General features: G+C 45.1%; 1 protein-coding gene and 2 long non-coding RNA genes across 3 annotated transcripts; 1 reads left to right on the top strand and 2 right to left on the bottom strand.

Moving 5' to 3' along the window:
* The first annotated feature begins 6,063 nt into the window (after positions 1 to 6,063).
* On the top strand, positions 6,064 to 7,210 carry LOC123178084 (uncharacterized). The gene is made up of 2 exons (XR_006489313.1): positions 6,064 to 6,824; positions 6,901 to 7,210. It is a non-coding gene; the product is annotated as an uncharacterized lncRNA (long non-coding RNA).
* Positions 7,211 to 7,952: 742 nt separating this feature from the next.
* On the bottom strand, positions 7,953 to 9,053 carry LOC123178074 (uncharacterized). The gene is made up of 2 exons (XR_006489308.1): positions 8,831 to 9,053; positions 7,953 to 8,306 (listed from the first exon to the last, which is right to left on the bottom strand). It is a non-coding gene; the product is annotated as an uncharacterized lncRNA (long non-coding RNA).
* Positions 9,054 to 9,646: 593 nt separating this feature from the next.
* LOC123178059 (E3 ubiquitin-protein ligase WAV3-like) lies at positions 9,647 to 11,753 on the bottom strand. Its single transcript, XM_044591387.1, has one exon. The coding sequence runs from the start codon at positions 11,709 to 11,711 to the stop codon at positions 9,873 to 9,875; it is 1,839 nt and encodes a 612-aa protein (XP_044447322.1). The 5' UTR covers positions 11,712 to 11,753; the 3' UTR covers positions 9,647 to 9,872.
* Between the last annotated feature and the right edge of the window lie 5,795 nt (positions 11,754 to 17,548).

Below are 17,548 nucleotides of genomic sequence, written 5' to 3'. Positions count from 1 at the left end.
ATTTATTGTCTCTATTGAAAAAAAAAGTGTTGCTTTAGATTGAAATTATGTCATGCGAAATGAGACCATTTCATTTGTGTACAAGTGACGCTCTTAAATATAAATCTCTTTAACTAGTTTGCACAAAACTCCATTCAAACACTAATTGAAACCACTCGATTCGAACACATTTTTAAACAAAAGTAGTACATAATGCATTGCATAACATAAGTTTGAACTACTTGATTTCAAAGTACTCGATATAACTACTTCTAGCATACTAAGAATAACTAACTAATCTTCCTCGACCTCGAGCTTGTCCCAGTCCACACTGTCGTCGCCGGAGCCTTCGTCGCCATTGTTGTCTTCGCCGAAGCCAGGGTTGGTAGAAGGGCCGGCCCCATCAACAGGTTTCTTGCAGATCTTGTACACCTAGAGATCCTCGACAACAAGCTCCGGGTGATTTGCTCGGAGCTCGGCCATGTAGGACTCGTCGTACCACTTGGTCCCGATCTGCTAGAAGGCTAGCCGATTGTCCCTCACCTCGCGGCGGGAGACAACACGGGGTTCAACGCCGACTAGCTCTGGGACATCACGGTTGTCGAAGGGAAAATTAATATTCGCCTGGCCGAGTCGCTAGTTGCGGCGACGAGAACGACCTGAGCCAGTACCGTTTTCCCGTGTTGCAGTCTCTAATCTCAAAGAACCACACCCCCGACTTGCGCTCCCACACGCCGTCAAACTTCCACTTTGGCGGCAGCGGTGGAAGGTTGGAGACGAATCTGGGTTATCGATTCCGCGGTGGCGAACCACTGCGGCTAGATCCAGCCAATTCGAAAGATCGAGACGAGGTAGCGAGGTGGATTGGGGACGTAGAGGGGTGGATTTGTTAGTGCGGGCGGGTTTGTCGAGGGAGCCTGCGGGGTGGATTGAGGGATCCGGCCGCACATATATAAGCGTCGGTGGCCTAAATTTAGATGGGATTCACATTTACCTTGACCAACATCGTCGTTGCTGATGCTCTACCCTTTGTTTAAACCAAGATATTCACTCCGATATTGCCACTAATGACTATTGAATGCATAGGATTCTACAAATCCTGTCTTTATTGTGTTTCCACAAGAAATGGGCTAAATGTGGATGAAATCAAGTTAGAACATGGAAGGGAGTGAAGAAGGAGCTAGAAGAAATCAGGAGGAGGCGCACCAGAAGCCACAGAGCAAAAGACGATGTTTCATGCAGCCGCGGCCACTCGCATGAGCGGTCGTATGGCATGAAAACTAAGGCCTCACGTCCACTCTAACTACTTTTATAAAGGGGTCGAGGCCGAAATGTCAACAGAACATCCGCGAGTGAAGCCATAATAGATTCATCCTCATCCATCTCCATCAACCCTAGCCGCTGCCATTTCCATCTCCATAGCCGCTATCACCACCATAATTCCTCTTCCACTAGACCATACTTGTAATTGTGAATCACGCACAGCAATCGTTGTAAGACATATTATCAATCAATCATTCTCCATGATGTGTTCCTCAATGTGTTGTTCGTGTGATCCGATCTCCATATGTGAGTCGTTCGGTAAGGTATGGGTTGGGGCAAGAGCCTTCCAACCCTCTATATTTGTTGTGGGGATCAATGGAACTTCTTTGAATTAACGTCTCGTATGGGTAAAATAAAATTGTTTCGTTGATGTCTCTTGTCTTGTCTGCGTTCTTCACCCCTGCAGGTACTCGAGATCATGAAGAGCGAGCCACGGAGAGACTAAGGGCAGGGAGATCGTGAAGTGTTATTATGAACACCAGTAACAAAAGGGTTTTGTACTGTAATATGGATCCTATCTCTGGGGATTCAAGAGGTGTAGTCATTAAACGTCCATAGCTCTTGTCTGATTATTGCAATCTTAATCATCGAGGCAACCTGTGAGATGGATACGGCCTTCAGTTGGATAACTGACATGCCTGCAACAAGAACACGCTTGCCTAGCACTCGGCCTGGATTGAGAATCTGGACGAATATCACATCGTGTACGCGGCAAAGGAGGCGTACATGAGCTACGAGATGTACAGGCGGATCATTGACATGAGGAAGTGCCTCCTTCCCCAAGAAGACGAGGGATCCAGCCAGAAGCAGAGAAATGGCAAGCGTCACAACAAGAAGCAGATGAATTGATGATCGTTTCTGCTAGTATATTATGCATGTAATTGTTTACTTAGGTGTGCAAATGTTATTTGTAGTCAGTTATGTAATTGGATGTTTATTTTGGTTATGTAATCATGTTTTTATAAGTATATATGTTGTTGTTCAGTAGATAGAGCATAGATGTTGTGCAGACTTAGCAAATCACATCGCATATGGATTAAACTATGGAACCCGTCAGTGATTATTTCATTAATCGCTGGTAATTATTACCAGCAAGTGTTTGCGCACAACACATAGCTTATTAGCAGAAATTATCTGTGTTATTATTAGTCTTCCCACACAATTCTGATTACTGAACTATTTGCGGGTATCACACACATTTGGTTAAGCGAACCGTTTGTGTTTTATAGATCATCGCAAACAGTTCGTCCGAGTGACCTGTATGCCGTCTGTCACACACTTCTTGTCCTTGGTAATCGTTTGTGTTATTTTGGCTCATCATAAATAATTCATCTGAGTGATGACCTGTATGCCGTCTATCGCACACATTTTGATCTGGGTAACCGTTTGTGTTTTTTGGCTCGTCGCAAACAGTTTGTATGGATCAATTGTATGCCACAATTCGCAAACACAACTCTAATCTGAATCGTACTTGATGGATCAGCAATCGCACATGGTTCATTCTATTGGCGACGATTTTATTATAGTACCGTTTGCGATTGATGCATCGCACACAGTTTGGTCGATTGGTCTCCTATACATGTGTCGTCTTAGGACCTTCCTGCAGTAGCGTAATGAAAAGGGCTTACCCATCTACTATTAGCTATAGGATAAATTATACCCACCTCCAGAAGCTTTAACATTTCTGTTCTTATCACATCCTTCATTTTAGGATTCAAGCGACGTTGGTGATCGACAACTAATTTGGCATCAGGCTCCATATTAATCTTTATGCATAGTCTCTGGGACATTTGTCTCCGTCATGTTTGTCTGATGGTCGCCATGTATATTTGTACTAATTGAACTATGTTTATTTAAAATAAATTGTGTGTTTACTAAAAAAGTCATATATGTTTCATAAGTCTATATAGATGAACAAGGTATAGGATAACCTACATCGGTGAATTATTTCATTTTTCAAAAACTCGAGAAGAGAAAAGGGGGGAGAAAATATGTTTTTTGATAAAGGACATTTCATTGAATTGATATATCAAGGTAATACAACCGCATCCAAAAAATGTCCGGCCTTTACATAGCATGATGCACACATCCAACAAGTCCAATGTAGCCAAAAATAAACATCTTATTACAGCTAATAGATCAATGCAACCTATGGTGGGTTAGATCCTATCCAAAGATTACACCACCGTGTATGGAGGGAGAAAACCTCCCTGGCCGTATGCTCCAGCCATGTAGATGCCATCATAAAAAGGTCCTTGTCCTCCAGCCACTGCAGGATAGACCAAGTACGGAGCCATCACATACATGCATGGATAACCTTAAGAATCACATCATTCCTGATAAGCCACAGCGCCCAGCATAAGGCAGCCGCCCCACACAAGCATATGTGCAGAAAATTGTCTATCAATACCCCGTAACCAATTGCCAAACATGTTACGTGCACTACATGGGATATATATTTGAAGCTACTTGTACAATGGCCCACACTGCACGAGCAAACTTACACTCAAAAAATAAGTGTTCAATAGACTTGTCATGTTGACAAAAGACACATCCCTTGCTACTGATACGACCCGCTGTAATAAAAACACTGAGGTTGTCGACGTTTCATCTGAAGCCGATGTTGTCCGAAAATACGAAGCATCTACACCGGAGTATCTCCGGCCAAGTAATGAAGATGAGGATACACTAGTTAATACTTGCATGCACGTTGATGCATCACACATAATTAATATAGGCCAAAAGGAGAAACATGTCCAGGCTCAGGACAAGATGAGATTTACTTCAGGACTTGACATGCGTACAATGATGCAAGAAATAAAGAGAGAAAAACATGAGATGGAAGCCAGCCTAGAATGCTATTCTGTTCCAATTGTAGGAGGCAAAAATCATTCGGTGCATGCAACCAAGAATTATGGCTATTTACTTGGAGATATAAAAGGAGTTAAAGGAAGGTTTAAAGAAGGATTTGTGTTCCTATTTTTACCATGCAAGAAACATGTACAGGAAGGAGATGTACGTGGTCATCTATCTCTCAAGGACTTGGGATGGGGGGGATGGGGTCCACCTACACTGAAGATAAATACATGGTGTTTGTTGCCGAGATGTAAAAGGCAACTAATTAAATATAGTAGAGTCCAGAATAGATTATAGTCTTAGTTTCCTTTTGACTTGTGCGTTGCATGTAGGGATAGATTACTTCTACGTGAGGGTCAAGTTGATTAGCCGGGTCAGCTATAAGTAGTAGAGGATGCAATCATATGAAGGCAGGTTATTTTTTTATGAAATAGACACGATGTGTTTTTCAGGGTAGACACCCGTATCAAGTTTTGGAAGGATCTTTAGAAAACCTTTGTGTTGCGATTTCTCTTCGTGGAAATTGTTTTGCGCGTGAGTACCTTCGTCGAGATTGGTTTTCTCGTGCTGGGCCGCAAGGTTCAAACCCTCTACTTCGTGTACATCGCGTGCGCGGGCGAGAGGTTACTGCTACTAAAGGTGGAGTGTCGTGAAAGATCGGGCCGCAACAATAGATCGGATCTCACCATGAGGTTCGGTCTATATCAGCTACCTTGTCAATTACGTTGTGCCAGGTTATCTCTAGCTAAGATGACCCCTCTGTTTAGAATCCAAAGGAATATCTTCACTCTTAGAGGAATTTTGAACTTCCGCAATTTTTTGTTATCAATTGGAACATCACTATGAGCCAATGCATCATAGAAGGACTTGACTGAAAACTAGCCGTTCTGATGCAAATTCCACTGAAACTTGTTTGGTTCGCTTGATAGCTGAATGACCTCCAGACAATTGAGTGATTCATTTCATGCTGACAGGCAAGGCCCTAAAAGGTCCCCATGGAATGAAATATATGGGTTTTCTTGTCCCAAAACTTGTTTGATCGTGATTGATTATGTGTGACGATCATGTAAGCTATGGTATTGCACCATAAGTGGGGTGACACCCAGCCAGGTATCTTCCCTTAATCGAATCTGAGAACCATCCGTAACCGAGAAAGAGCCAAATTGAAAAAAATAATTCGTTGGTCTTCATCACGCCATACCAAAAGTGTGAATCACTTGATTTTCAAAGAACTTGACAAATGATATCATGTCTCACTTGTTACAAATGATATCATGCCTCACTCCATTTAAAATTGGGAGACAAAATATGTGGTGCATGTACAACTAGTTCTGAAAAATTCCTTATTTATTTCTTGGCCCTACTATGGTAAATCTGAATATCGTCATCCCCTAGAAATTTGGCCCCGGAAATGACTCTCCCTAGCTAGGCGAGCACTTTATTGTCCTCCCTTAGATGCAGCCATATGTGATGGCATCTGGCAGCATGCATGGGTATTTTGGACCCATGTGACATGGGCGAATGTTATTTGGATGGAGGTTAGTTTTGCCACTTTAAAGAAATTACATACTTGATAGAAGTATATGGTCCATGTAAGTCCATGCATATGCATAAGTGTATTTTTTTTTGTCCGACGACGTTAAAAAGTTTGAACTAAACAAGGAGAACCAAGGTACACATAGGCACACAGCCACTCTCCAACTGTAGGTATGTACTCCCGAGAACGTATCTGGTGAAACGACTAAACTGGTGCACCAGATGCACCAGCTATGTATGGGCCGTTGGATTTGAAAGAAAGGGACATGATTCAATGTGATGATGGGCTGTCGGTACATTTGCAAAATAGTCCTTGCAATACAGCTAAATCCAGCGATCTGACCTCTCTGTACCCACATCATCTTCCTCCCCTTGCCATACTCTGTACCAGGCCGTCCAGCTGCGTGCTAGGGTTCGGGAAGTCTGCTCCGTCGCCTCTCTCGCCCCCTCTCCTTGACCTTATCCCCCTTCTATCTTGTACCTAGTTCCGGCGCCGTTGAAGCACGAGCTCCCCTCCTCTCCTCTGAGTCGCGCCCGACGAAGACGTCATTGCCGCCGGCGAGCACGTAAATGTAGAGGTGTTGTGCTGTAGCTCCTGGGGTGAAGAGGAACTTCCCAAAGGAGCCGGCTATCTTCTGCGCCTCGAGGATTTTAGGATATGTTCTCTTATCTCATTATCCATTTATCATGGTCATATTGGGTTCTTCCCATTTGGGATTTCCCCAATTTATTCCAAACTAGTATCATTGCGTACTTGAATAAGTAGTATGAGCACCAGATTTCTGTATGAGATATACGACTGCAGATATTGTACTGCAAAATAGCCTATGCAAAGTTGAATAACTAGCGTTCTGAACCTTAATATGTATTTTGTAGTATAGAAAAACCATATTTATGCAAACTCTAAAGTAAGGTTTGTGCAGCTGTGCAGTTGAATAGGACCTAGCCATCGTCCTTTATAGCTCAGGATCCAAGGTATGAGCATCGAATTTGGTTGTTCTGTTATCCATGTACAGTCATATTTGCTTCTTCCAGGCCATTCAGTTTCCCATGTGTTTGAAGCCAATGGCATTTGGGAATATGAGATTGAAAAGGGGTTCAGAGCAAACAGTGAACCAAAAGAAGAAGAGGTAAAGTAAGCAACCTTGAAAAAATGTCGACGTCCTTTCTACAATTTTGCTAATGTGGTGTTCTTATTCTTTACAGGGCAAATAGCATCCAAAAGGTTCCAGATAAGTAGGGGCAGTGGTTTCACTAATTTGATGTTGGAATAATTATGTGAAGTCATACAGCTGGCTACATTCTTGCTGGAAATTGCAGTGATATTCATAGGCGAAGAGGTTTTCGACTTTTGGTGTTTCCAGGAGCTCACATTTGCAAATGTGTCACTTAAGCATGCATATGTTCTATGTCTGTAACCTGGATGTGGTCACTGTTAGCTTCAGGAAGTCGCTAACAGTAAACCATGTTGTCTCATTATCCGTGTTTAACCAGGAAGAAAAGATTGTATGACCTAGCAAGGAATTGCTAAGCCTAGCTTAATGTAGGTTTGAAGATTTGGTTTTTCTTTCTGTGTTATTGTCAGTTGTAGCCAGCTTGCTATATGTCGTGCTCATGTGAACACTTTCCGAATTAGTGCAACCTTATTACTATGTGTACTGAGCACCGTTCATTTATTTTCCTCTGTTTTTTGTTGCTCTGTACTTTAGCATCATCATCTGAATTTTGATAAGTGAGAACATGTTCATCTGTAATAGATATTTTTAGGCATTTTTGCAGCAGTGAAGTGATGAAATTTCTGACATGACCCTTGCCTGAAGTTCGGGAAATCTGAAAATAGAGAATGCAATAGAGTATGTAATGTTTAAGATGTATGGAAATCTGTACTGCTTCTTTAGATTGTATATGAAGTCATGTTTCATCTTAGAAACAATTAGATCATGAACATGTGAAAATTATGGTTAGAAAAATAAGAAGAGAAACTACTAAATTTCCACGGTAGGATTATGTCAGCCTGTATACATGGTGTTTCTTTTATTTCTTGTAACCCAGTTACATCTTTTCCTGTGGATATATAGAAGATGTGATATACATCACAAGATTTGTGCAGCTGACATCCATTATCTCTGGAAAATTTTGATGGACATATCTAGTGGAAAGATACGCACAACCTGGGACTTCATACTGTATTCTTGTTTATCATATCAATCAACTTTTATTGCTGCCCTGCTAAATCAGTACCGGTAACAACAAAAGGATATCTGAATACATTTTCTTTAGATGCTTCTATGCAAGAACATCACGTTTTTCACATCGGAACAACACAAGCATCTGCATATTATACAACAACCACTCATGTAAACTACAGAAAACCTGCATACAAGATTTTCTAGCAAATGTACATTCTTGATGATTACATGGTGCTACAAAAACTGAAGCCTGACTGCCTGAGACAACCATACACGATCTAGACTAGTACTAGAGGTGAAATTATCAGTTTCATCAATGCCATCTTGGAGACCTATGAAGATGACTCCTCTGAAGATTACCCAGTCATAGCTCAGGCTCTTCAACAGATTTACCGGCTCCAGGCAATGAGACTCCATAATGACCTTCAAACAAAATAATGGTGGCATCAGGGGAGCCAAGCTAAACTTAGTAGTGACACCCTAACCTACAATCATAGGCATCTATGTGTGGAAATAACATTGGATTCCAAAGTATCACATTTTTAGAATACAAAGGACAATCACTACTAGAGAAGTAGCGATGCACCATTGGTGATACATATTTGATTTGGCTCAGCAGTAGTTAGCTAAAAATGTTTTTGTAACTATAAAAAGATAAATTGATGATGAGTAAAGGACGAACTAGATAACAAAATCAATAAGATGAACTCGTAATGCTTTCACGAAATTCAGTTAGACTCTGTAAGTACACGTTCTCTTTAATATTGTTTATCAATAAAGGATGAAAACAGGGAGTACATCCCTTCTAATTGGCATGCAGATTGTAGAAATAGTCACAGTTCATACCTAAATTTGGTGCTCACAGCACACTATTCCAATTCTTAATCAACAAAAACATGCCCTTTAGTCAACTGGAACAAGATGGATAGAGGAAGAAGCGAACATACCTACATCCTTGAGCAGCTGTCGATGGATAGTGCTGACGGCGGCGGCGGCGGATTGTTGAGAGAGATCGTCGAAATTTAATAACCCTAATTCGCCTGAGTGGTACAGAAGAGGGAGAGACGGCCTGAGATCCATCTTTGAGCTCGCTGGACCTTAACCCTAGCTCCAGGAGGATGTACTGGTACAGAATCTGGCAAAGGGGAGGAAGACGATCTGAGTACGGGGAGGCCAATTCGTTGGATTTAGCTGAGCTGCAAGGACTGGTCTGCAAATGTACCATCAGGCCCATCATCGCACTGAATCATGTCCCTTTCTTTCGAATCCAGCGGCCCATACATAGCTGGTGCATCTGGTGCACCAATTCAGTCGTTTCACCAGATACGTTCTCATGTACTCCGTTCCAAATTACTTGACCCATATTTATCTAGATACGGATGTATCTAGACACTAAACAAGTATAGATATATTCATATTTAGACAAATTCAAGTCAACTAATTTGAAACGGAGGGAGTACAATGATAGGCTGGACTTTCTAAGATGTTTAGCTTCTTATTTACTCGGTACGCAAGGACAAGAACATTCAGCTGCATGTAAGCATATATAGAATCAAAAAATATATATATGCAATTGGTTTCACCATGTGCCTCAAACGTATTATATATTTTTTCAGTTTGTCTAATTCACATCTAGATGTTTTCTAAGGATGTCACATCTAAACTCCCACAAATAACGCAGCAACAAAGAACAAAAAAAAGTTATGATAAAAAAAATAGACCACAAACATAATGGACATCAGGTTAGATGTGACATAACTGTGTCTTAGACAGACCCATATTTTTTTTGCAATACTACAAAAAACTGACAATTCTTAAAACTGTTGCATACCACAAATATTGTTCGCAAAAAAAAAAGGCATATCACTAATATGAATTAACTCCTCAGGATATAAGGTAACCTGCTAGTACAAAATATATCTAAATAGTAGTAGTAGTAGTAGTAACCAAGATGATTCACTAATTTTCATATAGCAGCGGCAACTTTAATTAATGCTTTTTGTGACGTTTCCCTGTGCCGCTCTTGCTGTCTGGCTGCTGCCCTCTGCCGTGCTTCCTCTTCGGCTGTGGCGCCGGCGCCGCTGCGGTCTGCCGCTGCTCGCGTGACTTGTCCACCATCTTCTTCATTGCCGGAGTCGCGTAAGCCGCCCGCTGCACGCGGCCGCCACGGCCACCACTGCCAGGCGCCTTCCCCACCGTGGCGGCGCGCTGCTTCCGGTGCGAGCTCATGCCCGACAGGATGCGCGCGTGCCCAAACTTCTGGTACTGCTGCCTGTCTTCCACGAGACCGATGTAGTCGTGCATTTCGTCCTCCAGCTCCTCGCAGTCAAGGTCTTTGTGAGCGCGCGCCGAGCACTTCATAGCCGCCACTCGTCTCCGCAGTATCCGTCCGCCCTCGGCATGTTCTCCGCGATCAGCCGCCTCGCGTGCCGCCGCCATGTCTTCGGTTGCCGCCACCCGGAGGCGCTCGCGCTCCACCTCCATGGACGGCTCCACCCCGGTCACCTCGACGGGCCTCTGGACCACCGCGTCGTCTCCGTCGACGGTGGCCGCCTGCCCTGTCGCCGCATCCTGGTATGTGCAGCTCACCTTGACCAGGCCGGTGACTTCTTCAGCGTCTTCGGCCGTTGGCACGTCCATGAGTATCAAGAAGCGCCTCTCCTCGTCGGCGTAGAGCTCGCCGACGTCCACCGAGGAAGCACGGCCATCGTCGTCCACGTGGCTGTCGTAGCGGCCGGACTTGACCTCGCGGACGCGCACGCCCGGATGCAAGCATGTCACCGCGAGACGCGCCTCCTGCACGACGACCGTGAGGAGCCCACCGATGCACTGCGCGAACGCGTCCTGGACGATCGCCTGGTTCTGGATGAAGGAAAACGTGCCACCCGTGGCCTCCGCGATGGTGTGCATGGCCGCCGCGTCGTGGTCCGTGCCGAAACCGAACGTGTGAACCGCCGGAGGCCGGACTCCCGCGCCGTTGTACCCCCTGAGAGAAGATGGCACCAGGGTGATGTAGTCGGCGGCGTCTCCGCCAGCCGCGGTGTACGTGTCCTGCCCATCGGAGAGAAGCATGATACTGGCGACGGCGTTCACGTGCCGGCGGCAGTCAAGCACGTCGGCAGCCACGCGGAGGCCCTCGCCGATGTTCGTGGCGCCGTTCGCGACGAGGGACCCCACGGCCTGCTTCGCCGCGGCTTTCCCCGTGTCGGACATGCGCGAGAGGCGGATCAGGCGGCTGGCGTTGTTGGAGAAGGACACGACGGAGAGGCGGTCGGCCGGGCCGAGGTTGTCGATGACGAACCCCATGGCCTTCTTGAGCAGAGCCAGCTTGCTGCCGGCCATGCTGCCGCTGACGTCGAGCACGGTCACGAGGTCGAGCGACGCGCGCGCCGCCTCGGAGGACGGCGCCTTGGCGTGCACGAGCACGGCGAAGTGCTCGCGGGCCGCGCCCCTGGCCAGGGCCGGGAACTCGCAGTGCGTCCTGAGGACCACCCCGGCTCCTGATCCGCCATTATTTGCCGCCGCGGCCTGTGCGGGGACGGTCGGCTCGTCGTCCTGGTACGTGCGTCGCACCTGCCGGGAAGACGACGACGACGACGGCGGTGGGGCGTTGACGGCGGGGAGGACGGTCCAGGGCGCCTTGCAGAGCGGGCAGTCGTGGTTGCCGTGCGCGACGCTGGCGGAGATGCAGCGGAGGTGGAAGGCGTGGGAGCACTCGGCCGTGAAGCCGGCCTGGCCGCGGACCATGCCGCCGAGGCAGATGGCGCAGACGTCGGCGTCGGCGTCCGCGTCCGCCATGCGCGCGGCAGAGGAAGGTTTGGGTCGCATCTGGTGCACGACGGACGGAGTACGTACGATACGATGTTGTTGTGTCGGTGTTGGACGAAGGCAGCGCGCCCTACATTATATAGCGGGTCGGGTCGGGTCGGTTAGGTTAGGTTATACGTGGGGTGCTCGACGTTCTTCGCATCCGGAAACTAAGGTTTCGTAGCCTGCGCGGAAACGAGGCGATAATATTTTCTTTCCATGCATGTTTTGTTTTTCTAGAAACTTTCCATGCATGTAGATGTAGATATATGGAAACGCAATGAACGAGGACAAAACTAGCCTTTTTCTTTTAGGTGAGGGAAAACTAGTCGTGACGTGTCGTCCCCAAGGCCCAGTTTTTTTTTTCTTTTTTGAGGGGCCAAGGCCCAGCTGCAACCTGCAAGAAGAGGTATGCTTTTTCTTTGGCGGGAACTTGAAGAGGTAATATACTCCCTGCGTTTCTTTCAGTTTGCATATAAGATTTGGCTAAAGTCAAATTTTATAAATTTTGACTAACTTTACATAAAAGAATATCAACATCTACAATCCTAAACTTATATGTTATGAAAATTAACTTCATCATGCATCTAATAATATTGATTTCATAGTGTGAGTGTTGATGTATTTTTCTATAAAGCTAGTAAAACTTTACAAAGTTTGTCTTTGACTAAATTTTATATGCAAACTAAAAAGAAAACGGATGGAGTACGTCATGCAACCGACGATTACCGTGCGAAACGATAGGGCACCGGCTATTAAATTCGATGGCAGCTCTGGTGCTGGCTCACGCAAACAAAAAGAACGGCAATCGTTTTGTTTGTTTGTTTTTTAAAAAGTTTGTTTAAAATGAATCCAATTTATTTATACAATTTTTATATAAAGTACACAACATCCCAAACATAATACAAATTATATGTTGGTCTCTAGACCACCAAACAACAATTGTTGCCGACATAAACACGTCACTGTCACCGCTCCGACATAGGAGTTGATGATAGCCTGAAAGTTTTAGTGAACGTGCCTCAAAGGACCAGTGTCTCGTAGACGTGGTCGTCGTCGTTGACTCCTTCAATCTATTCGAAAAACTTGACTACAAATCTCGTCATCGCAAATACTCAAAGTGAAACTCTAACTTCGCCTCCCCGAAGAGCCGGCAGAAGGCCTAGTATTGTACGTCTACCAAAGGTATATACGTAAGATCTCCATCTAATCCATTCTGATGGACATACTTGATGAGGCGGAAAACCGACTCGAAGATGGAGCGCCATCATCACCCCGAGAGTCTCCCCATCAAGGACTAAAACCTCAATCTATCTATTAGCTGGAGCTGAGGCACCAGGGTTCTCTTCCCAGCCACTAAACGTCGGAGCGGCATGCAGATGGGGGCCAAATCCATAGGCTCACCGGTGCAAATCAATAGAAGAAGGCTTTACCCTATTCTCTTTGTGAGAGCAAAAAATAAACACATGTGCTAATTTCCAACTGTCTTTAGTTATCACTAAGAGTTTTGGTTTTGAAAAGTTGGTGAAATCGAAAAATATTCACATATATAAGTAAATATTCGTGAATTTTAAAAATATTCATGAAATTTAAAAATTTAAGAAAATTCAAAAAGTATTAACGCATTCAAAAAATATTGAGTTTAAGAAATGTACATAAATTTCAAAAAATATTGAAAAATATTCAGAAATTTGGCACAATATTAATAAATTTAAAATATTCGATGAAGTTGGAAGAATATTCACAAACTTCAAAAAGGAACATAAATTTAAAAATGCTATATAATTTAAAAATATAATATTTCCGAAATAAAGAAAATAAATAAGTAAAATCAATATCACAAAAGGCAAAAGACAAAAGGCATGTAAAAAAGACAAACAAAGAAAAGAAAAAAAGGGCCAGAAAATTGAAGATTCTTCCCAAAACCTGTGGAAAGGTAGCTACATGGGCATGCTAATTACTGAACTCAACTTGCCGAACTTACCTCACACAACGGAGCTGATTCGTATTTAACGCTTAAGGTGTAACTTATAGGCATATCGGTACATAGCGCACACCCACGGTTACGTTTTAGATTTACATAAAACATCCACCATCCGGTGTCGTGACACTTATAAAAGCTTCCAGCCTGTTTTGTTAAGCTTCTAGAAGCTGCCAACTATTTTTTGTCCTAGTTTTCTCTTTTGGTTTTTTGTTCCTTATGTTTATTTTTCGTTTTATTTTTGTTGTTTTTGTTAAAAAAATTATTTTTTATTTTTTTGTTTTTCATGATCTTTTTTTAACATGCCTGAACTTTTTCCAAATTTAGGATTTTTATTAATTTTGCGAATTTTTCCCGTATTCTTAGTTCTTTTTGCAAATTCACAAACCTTTTCCAATAGATAAAAAAAATGTATGTTCCAAATAAAGGAATATTGCTATATTTCGTTTTTCGGTGTTCCTTTTTAGCGAAAATTAATCAAATGAATGCTTTTTTTTATTTCGGGATTTTTTTTCCCAAATAAAGAATTTCAATTTTTTTGCTTCCATGATATTTTCTCAATTTCATGGGTTTTTTCAAACTCGTGAAATGTTTCACAAATTCGACGTGTTTCACGGACAATATTTGAATTTGTGAACCATATTGGATATTCACGAATATTTTGAAAAATTGTGAACATTTTTTGCAAATTGGTTTCACGGACATTTTTCTCAAATTCATGAATTTTTTTTTTTTGAGAAAAAAACGAACCTTTTTCGAATGTATGATTTTTTTACCTCTAAAAAACTGGGCGTAGATTTGTTCTGAACCAATAGTTGCTGGTCTTTTTTTCTATCTTGTGTAACCGAATGAATAGAGCCGCTATAACAAAAAAAGGCGGCCGGACCAGCTTGCCACCGACCAGCTTGCGAGCGTTAGTTGGGCTACAACCCGCCTTAGGGTCATGTGAGCGCTAGCTCATTCGATGGCACCTCAAGCGCTGTTTAGGAGCTGTCGGCATATTCTCTAGGGGACCCCTATTGGACGCTGGCGTCAAAGAGGCGTTCTTTGGCACAAGACTCTCCCAATTGGGTCGGCCGATGTAGCGAGGTTGGCTACTATAGCGGTCTGATCGTGTAGCGAGCCGCTTTAGTGCAACTCCAATGCTATACACCAAACAACTCATAAACGTCCTGCCATAATGTACGGTTATTCCGCTACGGGTCATTGGACGAAAGAGTTTTGTTTATGTCTATGTTTTACGGAACCTACCGGTGTCAGGGTCATAAGCTTAAGGTGATCACGATTTGCTGAGTGTTAGTAGGACGGGACTAACTAGAAAATATTTTTGAAATTGTTTCGTTAATATTTGAAATAGGTTCGAGATGAACCGAAACCGTTTCGGGGTCGCCGGAAGGGTTTCGGAGTTTATCGGACAATACCAGATATTACCGATGAATAATATATAGATGAAAAATATTTCCGGGGATGTTAAATTAATAATAAAAGGATCTAATAATAGTTAGGAGGCTTTTATATTTAATTTAATATCAACGAGGCTAAAAAGACCAAGAGGTGGAAGGAGAATTGGGCCACAAGGGGCCAATAGTGATGGCACCCCTTCTCCCCATGGAAAGGGGAGAGGGATGCGAATTGGAGGGGTGTCCTCCTCCCCTTGGTGGGCCAAGGGAGGGAGACTTTCCCTCCCCTTGTGGCGCCCCTCCTCCTTCTCCAGCCTATATATACTAGAGGCTTTTGCACCTTCTCGACATAAAAAGTTTTGGAGTCTCCTCTAGTTCTCTAGTTCTAGTTCTAGTTCTAGTGAGTCCTAATTGATTAATTAGAGCTTGACCTAGATCATCTAATCCTCATACTCAGAAGCCCAGTGTGGTTCTAATCTCCCTCCTCTAATTCTCAGGCGACGATTAGCTCTGAACGGCGAAGCGCTGCCGGATCGTGAAGATCGTACATGTGCAACTCGTAGAGAGACTGTACTTTCGGTCTTCCGTTCGAGGGACTGTTCGTGAGCGGTTCACGGGATTATTCATCTATGGTTTGAGGGACTCTAAGTACGATCTACACCGACTCGTCTTCTTCCGCTGCAACTCGAAGGCGGTAACGATCTGACACTACAAAAAAAAGACACATCTGTGACATTTTGGGCCGAACGAATTTTTTTTCTGCCATACTTATGACACTTCATAGATGTGGTGGGGTCCTACTTCTATGACAAAAAATCATGACAGAAAATGGGCATTTCGTCCTGGGCGGGCCGAAGAAGCAGCTGCATGACATTCTTTGGGCCATCCATGACAGAAAAAACCGTGGTAGAAGCAAGGGCGAGGAAAATATCGGGGTGTTCCCGGTTACGGTGGGTGGTCGGGGCCGAGCGATGCGCGTTTCTCTCGTACACGCACGCGCGTGGGTGCGAGGCTTTGGGCTCTAACTGAACCCGAGCGATTGCACTGCAGGCTACGCGTTACTGAACCCGAGCGATCGATCAATGGCTGTTAACTAAACCCGATCGAGCGATTCCTTCGCTACTGCTGCTAACTGAAGCCGATCGATGCTGCCTCTGGATGAACAATGAGCGTTGCTGGGGTGTTTGGATGAACAGTTCCCGATTGGGGTGGATGAACAGGACCCCGTGGTGTTGTCTCTGGATGAACAGGACCCCGATCGATCGAGCCGGTTGGGGCTGGATGAACAGGACCCCTTGGAGGGCAGGATGAACAAGACCACCCCGTGGAGGGCAAGATAAACAGTAGACGTTGGAGGGATGGATGAACAGTAGCCCGTGGATGCGTGGTTGAACAGGAGCCCGTGGAGAGGGCTGGTTGAACAGTAGCCGGTGGAGTAGCGCGCGGTGGAGCCTGGATGAACAGGAGCATGTGGAGGCTGGAGGAGGTCGACGGTGGATGAACAGTAGCCCATGGAGGCTGGAGGGGGTCGACGGTGGAGATGAACAGTATCCCGTGGAGTCCCGTTTTGCGGTACGCCACACCCCTCCCGATGAACAGGACCCCCGTTTCGACCGTAGCGCTCCAACACAAGTCTGTTTCCTCCGTTTTGCGGTACGCCACACCCCTCCCGATCAACAGGACCCCCGTTTCGACCGTAGGAGGTTCGTTTCCTCCTTTTTGCGGTACGCCAGACCCCTCCCGATGAACAGGACCCCGTTTCGAACGTGGCCGGTCGAACACAAGGCCGTTTCCTCCGTTCTGCGGTACGCCAGGCCTCGTTTCCATCGGCTATTCCGTCCAAGCCGGTTGGCTCCCACGCGTTCCGTTGCCTCCCGATGAACACGACGCATTCCATTGCCTCCCCATGAACACGACGACGACGCTGTTTCTCCGTTCCGACCCAGCCATGTACACGAGCCCTGGCCGTACGTACGCGCGGGTAGGCGTTCGAGACCCCGCCCGTATATACGTACGTGGCCGTATTTACTTTCTTGCATCCTGGCCGCTGTACGTACGTGTACATGCTACATGCGCCCTCTACATCGACCAGTATGTACGTACACGTTCGCGACCAGAATGACAACGCTACGTACGCTTCGACCAGGTGGGTCCCGACTGTCAGGCACTTCCTTGCGTGCGAAGATGTAGCTGGTGGGTCCCAGCAGTCAGGGGGCGAATCGTTTTTTTTTCGGACGCACTTCCTTGCGTGCGAAGATGTAGCTGGCGGGTCCCAGCAGTCAGGGGGAAACGTTTTTTTCACGAAATACGGTGGCCCGTCCGGTGGGTCCCCGCTGTCAGGTAGAGGAATAATTATTTTGCGCGTAATAAGGAGGCACTTCCTTGCCGCGGCCGTGGACCCAGTTGTCAGCCTCTCCACGTACAGTCCACGTCCGATGGAAGCCGTTCCTTGACCACGCCGCGCCGAGAGCACCAGG

Source organism: Triticum aestivum, chromosome 1D (assembly GCF_018294505.1).
Source record: "Triticum aestivum cultivar Chinese Spring chromosome 1D, IWGSC CS RefSeq v2.1, whole genome shotgun sequence".
NCBI lineage: Eukaryota > Viridiplantae > Streptophyta > Magnoliopsida > Poales > Poaceae > Triticum > Triticum aestivum.
Note: the sequence above shows the minus strand (reverse complement) of the source record. Positions and strands in the feature narration are given on the sequence as shown.

What these genes read in the sequence shown, in the direction of transcription:
- LOC123178059 (XM_044591387.1), bottom strand. Translation starts at nt 11,711, where the DNA reads ATGCGACCCAAACCTTCCTCTGCCGCGCGCATGGCGGACGCGGACGCC.